The 21,505-nt window shown below is 41.8% G+C and overlaps 2 protein-coding genes across 2 annotated transcripts; both read right to left on the reverse strand.

The window, feature by feature from the left end:
* Window positions 1–3,744: 3,744 nt before the first annotated feature.
* On the reverse strand, window positions 3,745–16,223 carry riox2 (ribosomal oxygenase 2). The gene is made up of 10 exons (XM_055941758.1): window positions 16,082–16,223; window positions 15,473–15,901; window positions 14,789–14,908; window positions 13,257–13,385; window positions 8,703–8,806; window positions 8,264–8,369; window positions 7,751–7,922; window positions 4,553–4,641; window positions 4,326–4,475; window positions 3,745–3,977 (listed from the first exon to the last, which is right to left on the reverse strand). The coding sequence occupies exons 2-10, from the start codon at window positions 15,893–15,895 to the stop codon at window positions 3,819–3,821; spliced, it is 1,452 nt and encodes a 483-aa protein (XP_055797733.1). The 5' UTR covers window positions 15,896–15,901; window positions 16,082–16,223; the 3' UTR covers window positions 3,745–3,818.
* Window positions 16,224–16,313: 90 nt separating this feature from the next.
* tiprl (TIP41, TOR signaling pathway regulator-like (S. cerevisiae)) lies at window positions 16,314–21,430 on the reverse strand. The gene is made up of 8 exons (XM_055941760.1): window positions 21,338–21,430; window positions 20,585–20,712; window positions 20,175–20,354; window positions 19,881–19,980; window positions 18,183–18,314; window positions 17,845–17,940; window positions 17,427–17,489; window positions 16,314–17,189 (listed from the first exon to the last, which is right to left on the reverse strand). The coding sequence occupies exons 2-8, from the start codon at window positions 20,707–20,709 to the stop codon at window positions 17,058–17,060; spliced, it is 828 nt and encodes a 275-aa protein (XP_055797735.1). The 5' UTR covers window positions 20,710–20,712; window positions 21,338–21,430; the 3' UTR covers window positions 16,314–17,057.
* Window positions 21,431–21,505: the final 75 nt, after the last annotated feature.

Below are 21,505 nucleotides of genomic sequence, written 5' to 3' on the forward strand. Positions count from 1 at the left end.
CGCGGCCCTTGCAGAGCAAGGGGCAACACTACTTGTAGGTTTCAGAGCAAGTGACGTAACTGATTGAAACGCTAGTAGCGCGTACCCGCTAACTAGCTAGCCATTTCACATCCGTTACAAAAGCAACAAACAGACAAATTTGAGACTGATCCCCTTCACACTTTTTTATTGCAGAATTGTGATCTGTGATGAATGAACATTGACACTCGTTCATTTTGAATAATGATTTTAAGTTAAGAATTAAAACAAGTTTAAACACTTCAATGAATCAACATTGAATGAATCAAAACCTAATAAAAAAAATGTACACATAATCTAACTTGTTTGTAAATGTTAGACATCTTAGTGAACATAATTTCAGATGAATAAAAAAGTCCATACCAGAGGTGACCAACCTTGCTCCATTCCCTGATATACTGGGTAAGCAGACTTCTATTCCAGCCCAGCAATAATACACATTATCATAAACTCATTAGGTTTGATAAGTTGAATCAGGTGTGCTAGTGCTGGGCTGGAACAGAAGCCTGCACACCTCCAGGAGAAGGATCGTCTTGCTACAGTTGTAATACGTTTGTAGCCTAAGTTGTGTATGACTTGTAAATGTATTGTTGAATAAAACATTTGCTACCATAAGTGCACATACAACCCAAGGCATACAACGATGTGCCAGAAGTCTCTTGGGACATTCACTGGGCCCTCTTCATCTGCAGACATGCTTTCACAGCTCTCCATATCTGAGGACAGACATCACAAAGAAACAGGCTTCACTTTTTACAATTAGACAGCCCTGACTATTATCTCTTTGTCTGTCTTCAGTTTTCCTCTCTAGGGACTAAAACTGGAGAATATTTTCATATTGTCATCCCACCCTATAGTAACTAGTCCACCTACACCCTTTTAAGACAGCTGAAGCAGGAAATCCTTTCACCCTCTTCCATTGCTGTTATCTATACTGAACAAAAATATAAACACAACATGCAACAATTCCAACAATTTTACTTAATCAGTTAATTGAAATAAATAAATTAGGCCCTAATCTATTGCTTTCAGGACTGAGCAGGGGAGGGCATAGTCCCACCCACTTGGGAGCCATGCCCAGCCAATCAGAATGAGTTTTTCCCCACAAAAGGGCTTTATTTCAGACAGAAACGCTCCTCAGTTTCATCAGCTGTCCGGGTGGTTGGTCTCAGACGATCCCGCAGGTGAAGAAGCCGGATGTGGAGGTTCTGGGCTGGCGTGGTTACACAGGGTCTGTGGTTGTGACGCCGGTTGGACGTACTGCCAAATTCTCTAAAACAACAGAGTAACATTCTCTAAAGTAACATTCAATTACTTGGCAACATCTCTGGTGGACATCCCTGCAGTCAGCAAGCCAATTGCACGCTCCCTCAAAACTTGAGACATCTGTGGCAGTGTTGTGTGACAAAACTGCACATTTTAGAGAGGCCTTTTATTGTCCCCAGCACAAGGTGCACCTGTGTAATGATCGGCTATTTAAATTGGCTTTTTTAAATAAAAAATGCCACACCTGTCAGGTGGATGGATGATCTTGACAAAGGAGAAAAACTCACTAACAGGGATGTGAACAATTTGTGAACATTTTAGAGAAATAATATTTTTGTGCATATGGAATATTTCTGGAACGTTTTAATTCAGCTCATGAAACATGGTACCAACACTGCATTTATATTTTTGTTCAGTACAAATGCATTTGGAGCATTCATTTTTAATTTACAATAATAGGCAAACGTCAAGATAACAAGCTAATATGAAGTTAACGTTAGTTGGTGATATTTCACTTAGTTCTGTAAAGTTGGCTAGCTAGCTAACAAGCAGCTCAATAGCATACACAGCTAGCTAAAAATACTTTTTTTTTTGGAGAAAAAAAAATTCTAAATGTATTTACTTACTTGAATAGGTTCACGCCTACGTCCATGAAGCGGCCAATCTTTTAGAGCGAAGTTGTCAAACTCATCCCTTCTCGTCGAAGCATAGCCCTTTGCAGCGCAGATTGACGAGGGCGGACATTTCTGAACTGACCAAGACCCACCTCCAACAACATAAAACCTCACATTATTTTGGCAAAAACAAAGACGATTTAGCTCAACCAGTGGCATATGGGCTTGTTAGGTGAGCGCTAATGCCGTCCTGTGATAACCAGTGGTCACTTTGTCAATAGCGCAAAATATTTCGCTTGTCCATTCCGAGCACGCCTCTCCAGGGTGCTATTGGAGACGCGAGGCTTCACCAACTTTTCGTACCCCCAAAATATTTTAACATAAATCATGTAGCAGATACAGATTACATCATGCAGGTTTCTCCGATCAAATAGCCTAACCTAAATGGCACCCAATTAAAAAAAATATTAACAAACATCCCCCGAAAACAGGACAGGTCAAAGTAAAATGGACAATCAGTATACTCACAACTGCGGTCCAGGAGTTTCCCTTACGAAAAAAGATTGCAGTCAGAGTGCAGTATGACTAACTGTAGTATGCTGCAAATACTGCGTCCAAAATAATGTTTTACTGCAGTAATTTTGCAGTGTAACTGCATATATTCTGCAATCACTGCGTCCAAAATACCAGTCGACTGCAGTTTCATAACATTTTTTTTGTGTGAGGGTTCACCCCGTGGGCTAAGTAGTCATGATGGTTTCAAGTTTGTATCCATCCATTTTTATGAACATATCGAAAAATAAAATACATCTGCATTTCCAGCTGTGTACACACATTGATTCTCATTGTAAATAGGCCCAGGATAACTCCTGAGAACGTTGGGTAGCTGCTGATATTGATCTTATAAATAGCCACATTCATTCGTCACAGGAATCGGGACTAAAGCCAATGCAACGGACTGTTCAACAAACGGTGGCCCTACCGCAGATGGGCATTCATAAAATTCCACTGCAACCAGACATGCAGCCTAAACCCTAGTGTAAGTAAGGACCGATGCAGACGACTTTTAGGCGTATTTTTTGCAGCTTTTGGTGTTTTACAAACATTACGCCTACCACATTGATGGGCATTCATAAAATTCAATTGCAGGCACACTGTAGGCTACACCCCAGTACACACAGACCGATGCCTTTGACATATTTTGGGGGTCCTGTCCATACCGGCCTAGATTTCAACATTGGTTTTTAGTCCTGACCAAATCTGAACCAATCATATACATCTATATTTTGTAGAGATTTTGTCCAGTCTGGACAAGCCTTGATTTGGGCTGTATACTTCTTTGTTTGGTTCAGGTTTCAACTTTCATTCAGAACCTAAATTGAACCCAACTTCAACTTCTGGAAAATAAATATTTTCAAACTTGCTTACTGTGACTATTCAATTTTTTGGGGAAGGGGGGAAATGTTTTTTTGTCATGCATGGGTGGCAGAAAGGCCAGGTCTGATAACTGCTGCTCTCCCCAGAGCACATATCATCCAGCCTAAGTTCACAGATCTCTTCAACTACAGTGTACCTGTGGAACCAAGAAAGTCTGTTTGCATACAGACACTTTGCATTGGAATCTCTGGGGGTGTTAAGAGCCTGTGAGCACTCAGATCGAGCCAACCACATCCCTGTGTCTACTCCCCCGCTTTGCCCAAGCAATGTTGATGTGTTTCCAGTCGATAAAGTGTGTTACAATATTACATTTACAGTTGTTTCAGATCTGGAAACAGACACACACACACACACACACACACACGTGCACACACACACACGTTTAAACGAGATGAAGTAAACCGTAGAATAAAGGACTCTTGATTTATTGTGTGACCAAATGGAGAGCAGTGGTTGTTGGTGTCAGAGTATGCAGTTGGGGTATTAGCACACCTCCAGCAGGCCCTCCGACCAGAGCACCAGGGCCATCTGGACTTTGTCATTGTCCAATTGCCTTTTTAGCTGAGACACAGGGATGGGCTGTCCCGCCTGCAGCTGCCTGATGGCCGGGAGGTCTTCGAAGGGGAAGGTCATGCCGGGGGTCTAGGAGATAGGCGGAGAGATATGACGACAGACAGAACTTTACAAACAGCTTCAGACATGACAATGCATTTTGCCTGTGTAATCAAAATATCAGGAATTGGGCCTTATCTACAGACATATAGCTCCTGATTCTATACTTTGATAAGGGTCAATATGAATTACAGTAACAAAAACATCTTCATTCATAAACCATTCAAATCCTGGCTGACTGGCAGTGTATAATCAATCTACTTTAAGAATCCTATATAATATCCAAATGGTAGAGGTACTTTAACTCAAATCCTATATCCATACATAATATTGTATTGTCAACTAAATACATTGTCTATGCAAAATATGCCAGGTTACCTCAGAGGGTGCATCTTCCTCCTCTTCACCACTATCATCATCACCACCACTATCATCATCATCATCATCACCACTCTGTCCCATCATGTGTTTCTCCCTTCTGTTCCTCAGAGAGTGCATCACATCAACCACCAACGATACCGACCCATCCTAAACACACAAACACACACTTTAGTCCAAGAGCAGCTAGGTAAAATATGTAAACTGTTACAACTGAAGGTACTTACTGATGAGCTTTGACACGTCTCTAAAGACACCAGGATGTGGTCTTTAAACCTCAGACACACCGTATCTTCTAAAGCAGGCATCTTTCCAGCTGTGAAGAACACACACACAGACACACACAGATTTGATCTAGAGAGAAGGACCTAGGCTAATACATGTACACTCATGCCCAATTGCACATTAAACTCCTCCTGGGAACTTCTTGTAGCTCTGAAAGGATTGGATATACTCTTGTTACTTATTATATATATATATTTTTTTTTAACCTTTAATTTAACTAGGCAAGTCAGTTAAGAACAAATTCTTATTTTACAATGGCGGCCTACCCCGGCCAAACCCTTAACCCGGACGAAGCTGTGCCAATTGTGCGCCGCCCTATGGGACTCCCGATCACGGCCGGTTGTGATACAGCCCGGGATTGAACCAGGGTCTGTAGTGACGCCTCTAGCACTGAAATGCAGTACCTTAGACCGCTGCGCCACTCGGGAGTTGAAACTTAATACTCTTGGTTCTGAAGGAAGGTACTAAAGTTTTGTGCTGCTTTCTTCGCCTTGGCCATGACAGGTACCATATTACTGAGTTAAATCTTTCAGATCTACAAGAGGAAGGCTTTGACCATGGAATAAGTCTCCTTCCTTTATTATTTACAGCGCATTGGTTCCAAGCATTGGTTCCAAAAGGTTTGGTTTCAGCAAGATGATGACTGGTCTTTCTATTAACTAGGATACCAGTGATGATTTTCTACTCTGGACAACTTATTAAAGCTGTTGAAAACCTCTGGAATGTGATCAAGAGGAAGATGGATGGTCACAAGCCATCAAACAAAGCCGAGCTGCTTAAATATTTGCACCAGGAATGGCATAGTCCCCCAACATCAATGTGAAAGACTGGTGGAGAGCATGCCAATATGCATGAAAGCTGTGATTGGAATAACCCTGATTTTCACCAAATATTGATTTCTGAACTCTTCCTAAATTAAAACATTAGTATTGTGTTGTATTGCATTATTCGAGGTCAGACAACACTGCATCCTTCTTGTTATTTTGTCCAGTTGTCATTTACTGAAAATAAATAGTCTAAACGACAATATTTTTATTTGTAATTTGGAGAAATGTTGTCAAAAGTTAATATAACAAAAATGTTCATTTTGCCCAAACACGTACCTATAAATAACAAAACCAGAGGAACTGATCATTTTGCAGTGGTCTTCATTTTTCCCAGAGCATCATGTACAGTTGAAGTCGGAAGTTTACATACACCTTAGCCAAATAAACTGAGTTGAAATGTTTCACAATTCCTGACATTTAATCCTAGTAAAAAATCCCTGTCATAGGTCAGTTAGGATCACCACTTTATTTTAAGAATGTGAAATATCAGAATAATAGTAGAGAGAACGATTTATTTCAGCATTTATTTCTTTCATCACATTCCCAGTGGGTCAGAAGTTTACATACACTCAGTTAGTATTTGCTAGCATTGCCTTTAAATTGTTTAACTTGGGTCAAATGTTTTGGGTAGCCTTCCACAAGCTTCTCACAATAAGTTGGGTGAATTTTGGCCCGTTCCTCCTGACAGAGCTGGTTGCAAACCGTAGTCTGGCTTTTTTATGGCGGATTTGGAACAGTGGCTTCTTCCTTGCTGAGCGGCCTTTCAGGTTATGTAGATATAGGACTTGTTTTACTGTGGATATAGATACTTTTGTACCCGTTTCCTCCAGCATCTTCACAAGGTCCTTTGCTGTTGTTCTGGGATTGATTTGCACTTTTCGCACCAAAGTACGTTCATCTCTAGGAGACAGAACGCGTCTCCTTCCTGAGCAGTATGAAGGCTACGTGGTCCCATGGTGTTTTTACTTGCGTACTATTGTTTGTACAGATGAACGTGGTACCTTCAGGCGTTTGGAAATTGCTCCCAAGGATGAACCAGACTTGTGGAGGTCAACAATTTTTTTCTGAGGTGTTGGCTGATTTCTTTTGATTTCCCCATGATGTCAAGCAAAGAGGCACTGAGTTTGAAGGTAAGCCTTGAAATAGATCCACAGGTACACCTCCAATTGACTCAAATTATGTCAATTAGCCTATCAGAAGCTTCTAAAGCCATAACAATTTTCTGGAATTTTCCAAGCTGTTTAAAAGGCATAGCCAACTTTGTGTATGTAAACTTCTGACCCACTGGAATTGTGATACAGTGAAATAATCTATTCGTAAACAATTGTTGGAAAAATTACTTGTGTCATGCACAAAGTAGATATCCTAACCGACTTGCAAAAACTATAGTTTGTTGACAAGAAATTTGTGGAGTGGTTGAAAAACTACTTTTATTGACTCCAACCTAAGTGTATGTAAACTTTCGACTACAACTGTACATAAATCTAAATGATTACATCTTAGTCATTTAGCAGACACTCTTATCCAGAGTGAATGACCGTAGCAATTAGGGTTAAGTGTCTTGCTCAACGGCACCGGCATATTTTTCAGTCTGCTCGGGGATTCAAACCGGCAACCTTTTGGTTATTGCCCCAATGCTCTTAACCGCTAGGCTACCAGCCGCACAATTGTATAACATTGATGTCCTTACAATTAAGTGCTTGAAAAAGTCCATGAATTTGACTTGCCAATGTCTGTATGAACCCTGTTTAAAGGATGTATAGTCCTAGGCCTATGTAGTATAGGTGGAGTTATGGATCAATTTGCATATATTCCTCTAAGTACACATGAGCTGCATGGAAAATCATTTGTTTCAAACCAGTTTGAAATTTTGATCCCAATGTCACACATTGGCCCCGTTATTTATAGAAAGACCCCGATCCAGAACAAAGTGGCTAGCGATACTGTACCTATCCATATTCAATGCCCCAACACTATTCTCCAGACCTTACTATAAATGTTACTCTCCCAGCTTAGCTCAGATTCAGCAAGCGTCAGGACAGATGTTAACAAATATGTTAAGTCTGTCAGAAAAACTTAAGAGGTGTATTCTAAAGTATCAATGCACATCACTATTTAAATGCATATCTGTAGCCTGTACAGAAACATCACTTCTTAGTAGAAAAACACCACTGTCCATTTCTCATTCAAATTCATTTATATCTCAGAATATGGCTGTGTCCAGTTACTGTTTGACATTCTATGGGCAACACACACCGTCTGTAATAAACATTCTACTCATTGGACTTTTAAATATTATTCAGCAAGACACACCTGACGATGTGATGTCATCTTTCTCTGGTGTATAAGGTGGCAGTCTGTGGAGGGCAAAGTCCCTCTTCATGTCCCCGGCACGGAGTTCGTGTTCACCCCTCTCCATCTGATCTGCCACGCTCCTCAATAATGAGGCCAACTGCCTGCTTGTGTCTGGGGCTGCGTTGGCTCCCTGGTACACACACAATGTTATAGTGCTTAATAGATAGCAGTAGATAAGACTGAACTACACAGATAGGCCACTATTTCAATAGGCATACATTGTAATTTCTATGATGAAACTAAATTGCAGAATTTAGCAAAACATGCAACCATAGTGACAACTAAAGTTTAGACATTAAACTCATTGTTCAGTGCAAATTCCTTATTCCTCCTTTAGGTAAATCACTGAACTGTAAGTTATCACTCACATTCACCAATCTGACCATGGCAGATGAGTGTTTCCCTCAAGGAAGGACAGAAGGAAGGATGAAATGTTTAAGTGTTGGAACAGACTACGGAAGTGGACCTCACCATCAAGATTCTCCTGGGCATGCCTACCCTCCTGGTGATGTCACTGGTCTTAAGGGAGTCATACAAGAAATTGGGAAACACGTTGGCCAGATAGTCTCCCCATGACCTGAGGTGAAAAAAGTTGAAGTAACTTTACACATCAAGATTATGAATTTCCATTGTTTCAAATTAGAGAATGAAGAAGTGGTGCGGCTGAGATAGCGTTGAGGTTAGAGAGGTATAGCCAGTTCGAAACCCAGGGGAAGATCTGTCAGGCTACGAGTTGGCAAATTCTGACTAAGGCCATTGATGGCTGAAACATCATGATATTAATAGCTGTATAAATAAAATATCAGGTTTTTAATAGTGAGCATTGTGCGTATTACTTTTCAAGGAATGAGTTCGCAACCAGAGGGTCGCTGGTATCAATTTCTTAGGTGCCACAGTGAGTCTCACGTACGTGTTCTGGTAGGTACTGAGGGTCAGGTGAGTAGAATGATCCACTCCCACGGGGGTGTCCGCCTGATGGATGGTTCCTCTGGGAAAGTAGAGCAGATCACCTGCCTATGGAAAGAAAGAACAAACACCCCCCCCACTTAACCTCAAATAGCTCAAGCCACAAGTCACACTATGTTGCAAAAATACTCCAATGAAGCATTTTCCAAATGTGGATCAAGACTCATAAGTGCACTACTGCAGATTACTTTCGGGTTGTGGCCTTTGACTGGTCTTGCCTAGAGAGACATTGGTTTTGTTTAGTCGACAGGACACCCCTAAAGCTCTAGCCTGGTCACAGCACAAAAATGTTTGTGATTCAGTACCAATAGTTGGTGAATTAATGGTGCCGGTTGGTTGTACTTGTTATCAGACAAGTGTGTCTTCTTATACATTTTATCTCACTAAAGCTCAGTAGTGCTTGACCCTTGTCCCTGGGACCCATGTTGCTGACCCTGTGCTGTGTGTAAAGTACGTGCTCTGGGGTGAAGTTTCTCCTAGGTACAGATCTAGGATCAGCTTCCTTTCTCTCAAGCTTAACCTTTAATTGGCAATCTGCAGTTCAAACAATATCAATGCATGGCCACCCTGCCAGTTTTGGTCAAATTCATAGACAAAGCTATGGATGCAAGGACTGACCGTCCATGGTATTAAAATGGTTAAAACTTGTTTTGAAGCTACACAGTGTTTGTTTACAATTACATTGTTTGCAAACAATGAAGTAAAACAGGCTTAAATGTTGGGTTCTGATAGTGTATGAAAGTTAATCTAAGCTCATGAGGCATTTATAGTTGGGCCGGGACAACATCAGTAGCGCGATACTCAGTATCGTGGCAAGGAAACAAAACACGAAGCGGGTAAAACTTCTCTAGGAAAACAGCCCTACTATTAGAAATAAACATCATCATGTTGTCATCCAGAGTCACATTTCTTTATTTTCCAAGCACACAATATTTGACATATAGCAAGTTTTTACAGGACCAAAGAGTCTAGTCTGTGATACTGGTAAAGAAAATAAAAACAAATGCAATATCACATTTACATAAGTATTCAGACCCTTTACTCAGTACTTTGTTGAAGCACCTTTGGTAGCGATTACAGCCTCGAGTCTTCTTGGGTATGACGCTACAAGCTTGGCACACCTGTATTTGGGGAGTTTCTCCCATTCTTCTCTGCAGATCCTCTCAAGCTGTCAGGTTGAATGGGGAGCGTCGCTGCACAGCTATTTTCAGGTCTCTCCAGAGATGTTCGATTGGGTTCAAGTCCAGGCTCTGGTTGGGCCACTCAAGAACATTGACTTGTCCCGAAGCCACTCCTGCATTGTCTTGGCTGTGTGCTTAGGGGCATTATCCTGTTGGAAGGTGTACCTTCGCCCCAGTCTGAGGTCCTGAGAGCTCAGGACCAGGTTTTCATCAAGGATCTCTCTGTACTTTGCGCCGTTCATCTTTGCCTCGATCCTGACTAGTTTCCCAGTCCCTGCCGCTGAAAAACATCCCCACAACATGATGCTGCCACCACCATGCTCAACCGTAGGGATGGTGCCAGGTTTCCTCCAGACGTGATGCTTGGCATTCAGGCCAAAGAGTAAAATCTTGGTTTCATCAGACCAGAGAATATTTAGGTGCCTTTTGGCAAACTCCAAGCGGGCTGTAATGTGCCTTTTACTGAGGAGTAGCTTTCGCCTGGCCACTGTACCACAAAGGCGGAACACAATGCAAATAGTCCGGGTAGCCATTTGATTACCTGTTCAAGAGTCTTGTGGCTTGGGGGTAAAAGCTGTTGAGAAGCCTTTTGGTCCTAGACTTGGTGCTCCAGTACCGCTTGCCACGTGGTAACAGAGAACAGTCTATGACTAGGGTGGCAGAAGTCTTTGACAATTTTTAGGGCCTTCCTCTGACACTGCCTGGTGTAGAGGTCTTGGATGGCAGGCAGCTTGGCCCCAGTGATGTACTGGGCCGTACGCACTACCCTCTGTAGTGCCTTGCGGTCGGAGGCCGAGCAGTTGCCATACCAGGCAGTGATCCAACCAGTCAGGATGCTTTCGATGTTGCAGCTGTAGAACCTTTTGAGGATCTGAGGACCCATGCCAAATCTTTTCAGTCTCCTGAGGGAAATAGGTTTTGTCGTGCCCTCTTCACAAATGTCTTGGTGTGCTTGGACCATTCTAGTTTGTTGGTGATGTGGAACTTGAAGCTCTCAACCTGCTCTACTACAGCCCCGTTGATGAGAATGGGGGCGTGCTCGGTCCTCCATTTTCCTGTAGTCCACAATCATCTCCTATGTCTTGATTACGTTGAGGGATAGGTTGTTATTCTGGCAACACCCGGCCAGGTCCCTGACCACCTCCCAAAAGGCTGTCTCGTTGTTGATCAGGCCTAGCACTGTTGTGTTGTCTGCAAACTTAATGATGGTGTTGGAGTCGTGCCTGGCCATGTAGATCTGTGCCTCGACACAATCCTGTCTCTGAGCTCTACGGACCATTCCTTCGACCTCAAGGCCTGGTTTTTGCTCTGACATGCACTGTCAACTGTTGGACCTTTATATAGACAGTTGTGTGCCTTTCCAAATCATGCCCAATCAATTGAATTTACCACAGGTGGACTCCAATCAAGTTGTAGAAACATCTCAATGATGATCAATGGAAGTAGGATGCACCCGGGCTCAATTTCAAGTCTCATAGCAAAGGGAATACTTATGTAAATAACATTTTCAAAAAATCTGTTTTAGCTTTGTCATTCTGGGGTACTGTGTGAAGATTGATGAGGAAAACACTTCATTTAATCCATTTTAGAATAAGGCTGTAACGTAACACAATGTGTAAAAGGTCATAGGGTCTGAATACTTTCTGAAGGCACTGTACAGTCGTGGCCAAAAGTTGAGAATTACACAAATATCAATTTTCACAAAGTCTGCTGCCTCAGTTTGGATGATGGCAATTTGCATATACTCCAGAATGTTATGAAGAGTGATCAGATGAATTGCAATTAATTGCAATGTCCCTCTTTGCTATGCAAATGAACTGAATCCCCAAAAAACATTTCCACTGCATTTCAGCCCTGCCACAAAAGGACCAGCTGACATGTCAGTGATTCCCTCGTTAACACAGGTGTGAGTGTTGACGAGGACAAGGCTGGAGATCACTCTGTTATGCTGATTGAGTTCGAATAACAGACTGGAAGCTTCAAAAGGAGGGTGGTGCTTGGAATCATTGTTCTTCCTCTGTCAACCATGGTTACCTGCAAGGAAACACGTGCCGTCATCATTGCTTTGCACAAAAAGGGCTTCACAGGAAAGGATATTGCTGCCAGTAAGACTGCACCTAAATCAACCATTTATCAGATCATCAAGAACTTCAAGGAGAGCGGTTCAATTGTTGTGAAGAAGGCTTCAGGGTGCCCAAGAAAGTCCAGCAAGTGCCAGGACTGTCTCCTAAAGTTGATTCAGCTGTGGGATCGGGGCACCACCAGTACAGAGCTTGCTCAGGAATGGCAGCAGGCAGGTGTGAGTGCATCTGCACGCACAGTGAGGCGAAGACTTTTGGAGGATGACCTGGTGTCAAGAAGGGCAGCAAAGAAGCCACTTCTCTCCAGGAAAAACATCAGGGGCAGACTGATATTCTGCAAAAGGTACAGGGATTGGACTGCTGAGGACTGGGGTAAGGTCATTTTCTCTGATGAATCCCCTTTCCAATTGTTTCGGGCACCCGGAAAAAAGCTTGTCCGGAGAAGACAAGGTGAGCGCTACCATTAGTCCTGTGTCATGCCAACGGTAAAGCATCCTGAGACCATTCATGTGTGGGGTTGCTTCTCAGCCAAGGGAGTGGGCTCACTCACAATTTTTCCTAAGAACACAGGCATGAATAAAGAACGGTACCAACACATCCTCAGAGAGCAACTTCTCCCAACCATCCAGGAACAGTTTGGTGACAAACAATACATTTTCCAGCATGATGGAGCACCTTGCCATAAGGCAAAAGTGATAACTAAGTGGCTCGGGGAACAAAACATTGATATTTTGGGTCCATGGCCAGGAAACTCCCCAGACCTTAATCCAACTGAGAACGTGTGGTCAATCCTCAAGAGGCGGGTGGACAAACAAAAATCCACAAATTCTGACAAACCCCAAGCATTGATTATGCAAGAATGGGCTGCCATCAGTCAGGATGTGGCCCAGAAGTTAATTGACAGCATGCCAGGGCAGATTGCAGAGGTCTTGAAAAAGAAGTGTCAACACTGCAAATTTTGACTCTGCATCAACTTCATGTAATTGTCAATAAAAGCCTGACACTTATGAAATGCTTGTAATTATACTTCAGTATTCCATAGTAACATCTGACAAAAATATCTAAAGATACTGAGGCAGCAGACTTTGTGAAAATTTATATTTGTGCCATTCTCAAAACTTTTGGCCACGACTATATATCATTAATTTAAAAGTCCCAAAATGTATGTCGCAATTTCCCCCAATAAATGCAAACCGACCCCAGATTACGGGCAGCTTCACCCTGCTCCTAACGTACCTTCAGTATGATGTCGTGTGTGGGGCTGCCGATGCGCTCCTCAAGCTCCACGCAGTACTCTCTGGCCAGGGGCACCGTGGGGCTGTACAGACGCCAATGTTTCTCGCCCTCCAACTGGAGGATAAACACCTGGGGATAAATACACATATTTAGCAGATGTTATCGCAGGTGCAGCAAAATACTTGTTTCTAGCTCAAACAGTAATAACAAACATTACAAAACAATACACACAAATCCCCAAAATTCTAAGAAAGAAATGAAGAAATAGCATAATGAGCCATGTCTGTGTCCAGAATATAAATATATACACTGAACAAAAATAAAAGCAACATGTAACAATTTCAAAGATTTACAGTTTTTAAGGAAATCAGTCAATTGAAATACATTCTTTAGGCCATAATCTATGGATTTCACATGACTGGGAATACAGATATGCATCTGTTGGTCACAGATACCAAAAATAAAAAAAGTAGGGGTATGGATCAGAAAACCAGTCAGTATCTGCTGTGACCAGCATTTGCCTCATGCAGAGTGACACATCTCCTTTGCATAGAGATAATCAGACTGTTGATTGAGGGCAGTGGAATGTTGTCCCACTCCTCTTCAATGGCTGTGTGAAGTTGCAGAGTTCCAGAGCATGATGAGCACCCAGATGAGCTTCCCTGAGATGGTCTGTGTGTTTGTGCAGAAATTCTTTGGTTGTGCAAACCCACAGCTTCATCAGTTGTCCGGGTGGCTCATCTCAGACCATACCGCAGGTGTAGAAGCTGGATGAGGTCCTGGGCTGGCGTGGATACACGTGACTGCCGTTGTGAGGTTTGTTGGACCTACTGCCAAATTGTCTAAAACGACACTTCTGGTAGAGAAATTAACATTCAATTCTCTGGCAACAGCTCTGGTGGACATTCCTGCAGTCAGCATGCCAATTGCATGCTCCCTCAAAACTTGATACATCTGTGGCATTTCGTTGTGTGACAAAACTGTACATTTTAAAGTGGACTTTTATTGTCCCCAGCACAAGGTGCACCTGTGTAATGATCATACTGTTTAATCAGCTTGCCAGATCTGTCAAGTGGATGGATTATATTGGCAAAGGAGAAATGCTCACTAACAGGGATGTAAACGCATATGTACAACACAAACTTCGGAGATCTATTATTTCAGCTCATGAAACCAAAACTTTACATGATGCGTTTATATTTTTGTTCAGTATATATATATATATATATATGGTGTGTAGACAGTATGGACAGTATATGAATAGGAAAGCTATGTACAGCAGTAGTTATATAGGATTACTAGAATACAGCATATATATATGAAGTGGGTAAAACATTATTAAATATTGTCTAACCCTCAAACTATACTACAAACGTTGCAGCCAGGATTATGTTCAGTAGGGAACACCGTAGCAAAATTATTTGAAACGTAAAGTACAAATTTTTGTTTCTTATGGGTAGCTATGATATGTTTTGGTTCCCACTGAACACTACCCTGATGTGGACCATTTTGGGGCCAGTTCAGTGTTGTACCTCCACGTCGTCGTAGTGTGGGGGTAGCCCTTGGGAATCTTGTGGGGTGATGTAGACGTTGGAGCCCACAAGAGCGCCGAAGAAACACTCCAACTTCTCCTGAATCCGCCACAACTCGTCCTGGAGACACACAGTTAGTTAGAGAGCTGGCATCTTAGAATCTCCAAATAGAATAGTATTGGGTTCAGCTCTGCACAAATATGGAATGATCAAGATGTTCAGATATTTCTGTGCAATAGATTTTAATTCCTGTTGTGTTCACCAACATATCCTAGTTCAAGGCTTTCAAATAAAATAGGCAAATCTGAGCTAAACAACATCTTAGCTAAAGGATATCTGTCACTACCAATCCCTTTCTGTTACCACAGAGCCACTGCCACAGTGCTGCATTAACTAGGACCGTCACTCCTTTTTCTACAGGGATGCAGTTTTGGCAGGCCAAGATCTAATAATACCTTATTCAACTGATCAACAGTCATAATTAATACAATCAAGCTGAATCAGGTGTGAAGGTAATAATGCTAGACTGGGACAAAACCCTTCCCCACATACTGTGGCCCTACAGGAGCAGAGTCAAGTTCAGTAGGCACAAAACATGTTCTCGTGTTTCATACTATCACAGACCAGAACCCACGATTCAGGAGTACAAAACACTGTGGATAAACACATGTCCACTACTCTCACCTTAAACCTCTGAGGCTGGTGGAACTGGATGGTGGCCTTCTGGTTGAAGTCCTTCTTGAGCTGGCTGTAGTTGACACGGCCTTCCTTGTTCAACACAGTCTTGTTGCCCTGGACGCAGCGGCACACATTGAGGTCTCTGGCATATGTCAGGCCCTGGGCGCACAGCCCCTTCAGGTCTGAGAGCTGGAACAGAGACTTGTAGTAGGAGGCCAGGCCTGGGTCAGACCTCTGGAGGTGGAGGGGCTTCTTCTCCCAGTAGTCAGTGAAAAATTCCTCCTGTCCCACTGGGGAAATTATGCTCTGGAAGACAGTGTCTGGGGTGTCGAAGCAGAAAGGAGAGGGGGCGCCATTGGAGTCTGTTTTCCTATGTTTGGGAGCGACCTCTTCATCTCCGGCTGCTGCTTTTCTTCCGTTCCTGGGCATCTTTAGCTGAAAGAGAACGTTAACGTTACATCAGTGGCATTAGATTAGAAGATAACTAGTTAGCAGTTTCAATTTTGCAAATGTTAGCTAGCTAATAACATAGCTTATGGGCTAACGTTAATTAACGTTAGCTAGCTTGAAAACTGTAGCTAACGTTATATAATGCTAAAACATAGCTAACATTACCTGTTTTGCTTATGTTCCCACATTCGGATTTAACACATATTAGCTATAAACTCTCCCTTTGCCCAAATCAGCTTGGTTTGATAGCTACACATGTGAGAATGGTGTTCTGTCCTGCAGCATAAAATGTCCGAAGGTAAACAAGTACTTTCTATTCCGCTCTGGTGATTCATATCTCTAGTGTGGATTATTTCGAAATTGTATTCAATACAGAAATGATACGCAACCACTACAATAAAATGTATTACAACATTTAATGTTGGCATGTTAAGGCTAAAGACTTTTATTAGTTGACATTTATCTTGAATACAATAAAACAAGCAGAGCTGAGCAGGTTCTGTAAGGAGCCCGTTCTATTACAACAGCTAGCTAGATCAAAATCTTAGTTTGAAAAAGGGGAAAGGTAGTGAGATGTCATTAAAGTGAGATGCAAAACAGAGGGGCTCCTCGACTTCAGCAGTGAGCTCTCCTCTAATCAAGATCCAATGTCCAGTAAAAGATTAAACACATACAAAAAGTGAATTTATTTACACTGGCTCTTTCAACATTTTGATAACATGAGGAATGGATCTCTATAATAGCTATCTCTGTGATAGACAAACCAAGTCTGGGTGTATTTAACATAGCACAACATTCAAATATCAGACTACGTTATGTGGAATTCAACATACCCATTATGTGGAGTTCTAATATAAAAGACGCAATTATCACAATTTTCCGACCAAAATATTTGCGTTGAGGAAATGTGAAATAACGCAAAAAATAAGAGGCCACTTGAAAATGCCAAAATTAAGTTCCATTAACTGTTGCTTTTCCTGTGTATGGAGGGAGGCAGGTGCAGTGTTTTTCAGTTTAAAAAAAACAATGTATTTCTTTGTAGAGCGGAGGGAGAATGAACTCTGCCCTCGTTGGCCGACGCTCATCTTAAGTCCAGACAGGAGAATTTGATGTCCAATCACAGGACCCAGCCTGCTCTCCATCACTGGGGGGCCTCTGTGTCCCCTGGATGGGGGCCTGTCTCAGGGAGCTCCAACTTCTCGCACTCGGTCAGCTTCAGAGTTAAGTGCTGGGCGATCTCGTTGGGGTCAGTATACAGAGCAGCAGGGACGTTCTGGAAGGCAGAGAGAGAAACTAAATGCCGTTGTCTTTTCTAGATATTGCCATTGACTAATTGTTCTCCATTTACAATAGTGGTATGATTGCATCAGCTGCACAGTGACATATACACATGTAGCATGAATGTTTTGGACAATATTTTAGTGATGTCACTGCACGATGCTGAGCTTGCTGACTTGCCAGCGGACTTCCGCTACACATGTACTTTTCAAACAGAGAAGAAAAATCTCACCTTCAATTCTGAAATTTTGCTTTCCCGAGTGCTAAACTCTCTGATCATGTAATTCTTTCCAGTCTGTAAAGAAAACCTTTGTAAGCAATGAGTAATTTCATAAGTAGGCATAGCCATTATTACATTTACATTTAAGTCATTTAGCAGACGCTCTTATCCAGAGCGACTTACAAGTACATACATTCATACTTTATTTTTTTGTACTGGCCCCCCGTGGGAAACGAACCCACAACCCTGACGTTGCAAGCGCCATGCTCTACCAACTGAGCCACACACCCCAGACATTATGTAGTTGAAGTTACATAGTGATGTCCATTTCCTTCTAAAGTTATCCACAGAATTTGACTCCAATGCACATCCATTCTGGTGGTTACCGTTAATCAATTGCCATTTCCCAGGAAAGCCCAGTCACACTTGCCTCGTGATAGAGCCGCGTGTCATTTATCCGGATCAGAACTCCATCCACTCGCAGGAAGAACCGCAGAAGCAGGAAGAAACTGGTGGGCATCACTCTCTGTATCACACACAAGTGGGTAACAAGAGAGTAAGTCACTCCTCAGAACAAATGATGCAAGCGTTTAAGAAAATCCATTAAACATAAGTACTGTAGGTGAATATAAAAAGGCTTTTTTATTCCCGGTCTTACAGCTCCCGCAAGGAAATGTCCTTTGGTGCTTGTCACACAGCCACAGACATCATATGAGGCGAATGTGCATCATCATAAAGTGTCAGTTCCTGTCTAACAGTGGCACTCACTATTTTGACGCTGATCATGGACACGCCGTGGTCGTGAAGCTCGTCCTCAAACAGCAGTACGTCATCGAAGAACATGATTTGTTCTCGCGCCTTCAGCTTCTCCATGTCGATGCGCTCCAACGTTTCTGTCGCCTGATGGAAGAATTTATTAGTACAAACCGTAGCAAAAAACAAAACGTTTTGCAACTGAACATTTTTTTATTTATTATTGGACACATTCAGGTAGGTAGGTCTCTCGTTGTTTCGGCATGTTTGCCTCAATTTGATTCCTAATGAATAAGGCAATAGACAGCTTGAGATAAGATAATGAATATTATGCCTATGCGAAAGAAAAATTGCATTCCAGGCATACTATATTGCAGTTGTTGCATTGCATCAGCCGATGGTTGTGTTCCACATCATTGACGGTGCAGTCGGCCGTCAGAGACTGACATACCATATGGTGTGGTTAGTTGATATGTTAATCACCGAGAGATCTGGCAGGCGTTTGCAATATTGACGACCTGAAACGCAGCCAATGACTTGGGGGTGAATCCTGTCTTCCACTTACAGTACCAGTCAACAATTTGGACAGGGTTTTTATTTTTTTTGACAATTTTCTACATTGTCGATTAATAGTGAAGACATCAAAACTACGAAATAACATATGGAATCATGTTGTAAAAAAAAATATATATATATTTTATATTTGAGATTCTTCAAAGTAGCCACTCTTTGCCTTGATGACAGCTTTGCACACACTTGGCATTCTCTCAACCAGCTTCACCTGGAATGCTTTTCCAACAGTCTTGAAGGAGTTCCCACATATGCCGAGCACTTGTTGGCTGCTTTTCCTTCACTCTGCGGTCCAACTCATCCCAAACCATCTCAATTGGGTTGAGGTCAGGTGATTGTGGACACCAGATCATCTGATGCAGTACTCCATCACTCTCCTTCTTGGTCAAATACCCCTTACACAGCCTGGAGATGTGTTGGGTCATCGTACTGTTAAAAAACTAATTATAGTCCCACTAAGCACAAACCAGATGGGATGGCGTATCGCTGAAGAATGCTGTGGTAGCCATGCTGGTTAAGTGTGCCTTGAATTCTAAATAAATCACAGTGTCACTAGCAAAGCAAAGCACCCCCACACCTCCTCCTCCTTCACGGTGGGAACCACACATAGAGATCATCCGTTGAGGTGTTCTTGCCATAATATGGACTTGGTCTTTTACCAAATAAGGCTATCTTCTGTATACCACCCCTACCTTGTAACAACACAACTGATTGGCTCAAACGCATTAAGGAAATAAATTCTACAAACTTTTAACAAGGCACACCTGTTAATTGAAATGCATTCCAGCTGACTACCTCATGAAGCAAAGGGTGGCTACTTTGAAGCATCTCAAATAAAATATTTTGATTTGTTTAACTTTTTTGGTTAGTACATGATACCATATGTTTTATTTCATAGTTTTGATGTCGTCACTATTACTCTACAATGTAGAAAATTGTACAAATAAAGAAAAACCCTGTAATGAGTAGGTGTGTCCAAACCTTTAACCGGTACTGTATGTCAAATATACATTTAATCATGTATCAATGTGAGACTAAATTAAATTTTGACTTAAATTCAAATTAAGATTTGCCCCTTATTTTGTAATGTGTTTGTTTGGGATATTGTATTGTATCCACAGTGTGAACTGAAAGGCCTTTCACCCTCATCTGCTGGTCCTCTCCTAACAAAGTGCCTCTGTAGTCTGTGGTATATGTCCAGTCGTAGTGTTTCACAGCCTCTTTGGAGTGTTCAGAATCGGCCCTGGAAATACAACCACATGACAACAGTTTCAGGTCCATTTTCCATATCGGGACTGGTAATCGACTGATTATTCAACACTTTTTAATCGAAAACAATTTAAAAATGCCATTTTTTGTTGTTGTATTTATTTCACAAGCATATAGACAATGAAGGTGGATAGTGTTATCACAGTGGTATTATGATAGTGGTTGTACCTGCTCTCTTGCCATTCCTGTGCACAGGCCACTTTCACAGAGTCCTGCATGTTGTTGACCCTCTTAAGGGCATCGATGGCATTAAACTCAATGCCATAGCCGTCTGTGTGCTGAATGCGTAGAACATTGTCCCCAAACAGCATCTCTGGGAGTGAGGGCATGTGCATCTCCTCCCCTAACCTGGGACAAAACTGTCAAGATTGAAACCTGAACAACTAACCTCAATGTAGCGAGCCAAGTAAGTTGACAAGATTTGAATGATTAATGTTGGTGTGCAAATATTTAAAGTACAACCAAGTCGATAAACAAGCTCCCCAATGTAGACTAAACCTTAAGAATACTAAACAGACAACATTAAAGAAAAAGTTTAGTCTGACACAAAAATCGACAAAATACTTGGAACAGTTTACCGTTCAATGTCCTTAGACTTCATAATGTGGGTTTTTGCTGCAGTCACTTTCCATGGTCCGAATATGAAGTCTTGCTTACTGCTCTTAAACCCATGGGTCATCATGGCTGACAAATTGGCCAACATCAACTGTAAATACAGTCAAACCCCAAATCCATCAGAGACATAAGTAAATAAACAGTACATGCAAGTACAGAGTACATTGCATATCGACCATTGCAGAACTGTAGATAGTTGAGTACGTTCAGCCCTCAGAAATTACCTAGCAATCCAATGTCTTTATTGGCGAGTTGTAAAAGTAGTTATCTAGCTTGCTAGGATATAATTATATGTTTAGCTATTACAAGATAATTACACCCGCTGTACAGGCTTGCTAGTTAGCTAGCTAGGTAGTAACTTTTCTAGCCTACCTAACTAGCTATTACAAAATTCAACGTTATATAAAATACGAAGCAGGTAGCTGACAAAACAGCCAAACGTGTTTATGGAAAAGGTGTCGACAACGACAATGCAATAACTAGAGTATGCATTCCACAACCTTATTTACCTAGCTAACGTAGCTAACTGAGCCTCCGGATGTTAGTGACAAGCTGGCTGTTTCAGCATCACTTCAATCATCATCACACTAACTTGTCATCTTAACTTCATTACTAATGGATATACATCCAACATCAATACCCTACTGACAAGACACTTCATGGAAATAGAAATCAAAGATTCAATACAAAAGAAATTTAAAAGTTAATCCACTTACTCCAGTATTTTGATTGTCAGCGAAAGTCCATGAAAGAGAGAGCTTCACAAAAATGCTTCCGACGTACTTTTCATTCTACTATTATATGGTTCCGCATCCAGTAATACTGTAAATTTACACAAAAAAATAAATATTGCTTTGTTGCTACATGTCCTAAATGTATGATAG

Source organism: Salvelinus fontinalis, chromosome 13, assembly GCF_029448725.1.
Source record: "Salvelinus fontinalis isolate EN_2023a chromosome 13, ASM2944872v1, whole genome shotgun sequence".
Lineage (NCBI taxonomy): Eukaryota > Metazoa > Chordata > Actinopteri > Salmoniformes > Salmonidae > Salvelinus > Salvelinus fontinalis.

Excerpts from the sequence above, each read along its gene's own strand:
- riox2 (XM_055941758.1), bottom strand. The coding sequence starts at position 15,895 with ATGCCCAGGAACGGAAGAAAAGCAGCAGCCGGAGATGAAGAGGTCGCT. Across the intron at positions 8,370-8,702 it reads CTCAGTACCTACCAGAACAC|GTCATGGGGAGACTATCTGG; the intron begins GTACGTGAGACT and ends TTTTCACCTCAG. Across the intron at positions 4,642-7,750 it reads AGATGACATCACATCGTCAG|CTGGAAAGATGCCTGCTTTA; the intron begins GTGTGTCTTGCT and ends TGTTCTTCACAG.
- tiprl (XM_055941760.1), bottom strand. The coding sequence starts at position 20,709 with ATGTTGGCCAATTTGTCAGCCATGATGACCCATGGGTTTAAGAGCAGT. Across the intron at positions 18,315-19,880 it reads GAGAGGACCAGCAGATGAGG|GCGACAGAAACGTTGGAGCG; the intron begins GTGAAAGGCCTT and ends TTCTTCCATCAG. Across the intron at positions 17,190-17,426 it reads GCAAAATTTCAGAATTGAAG|AACGTCCCTGCTGCTCTGTA; the intron begins GTGAGATTTTTC and ends TCTGCCTTCCAG.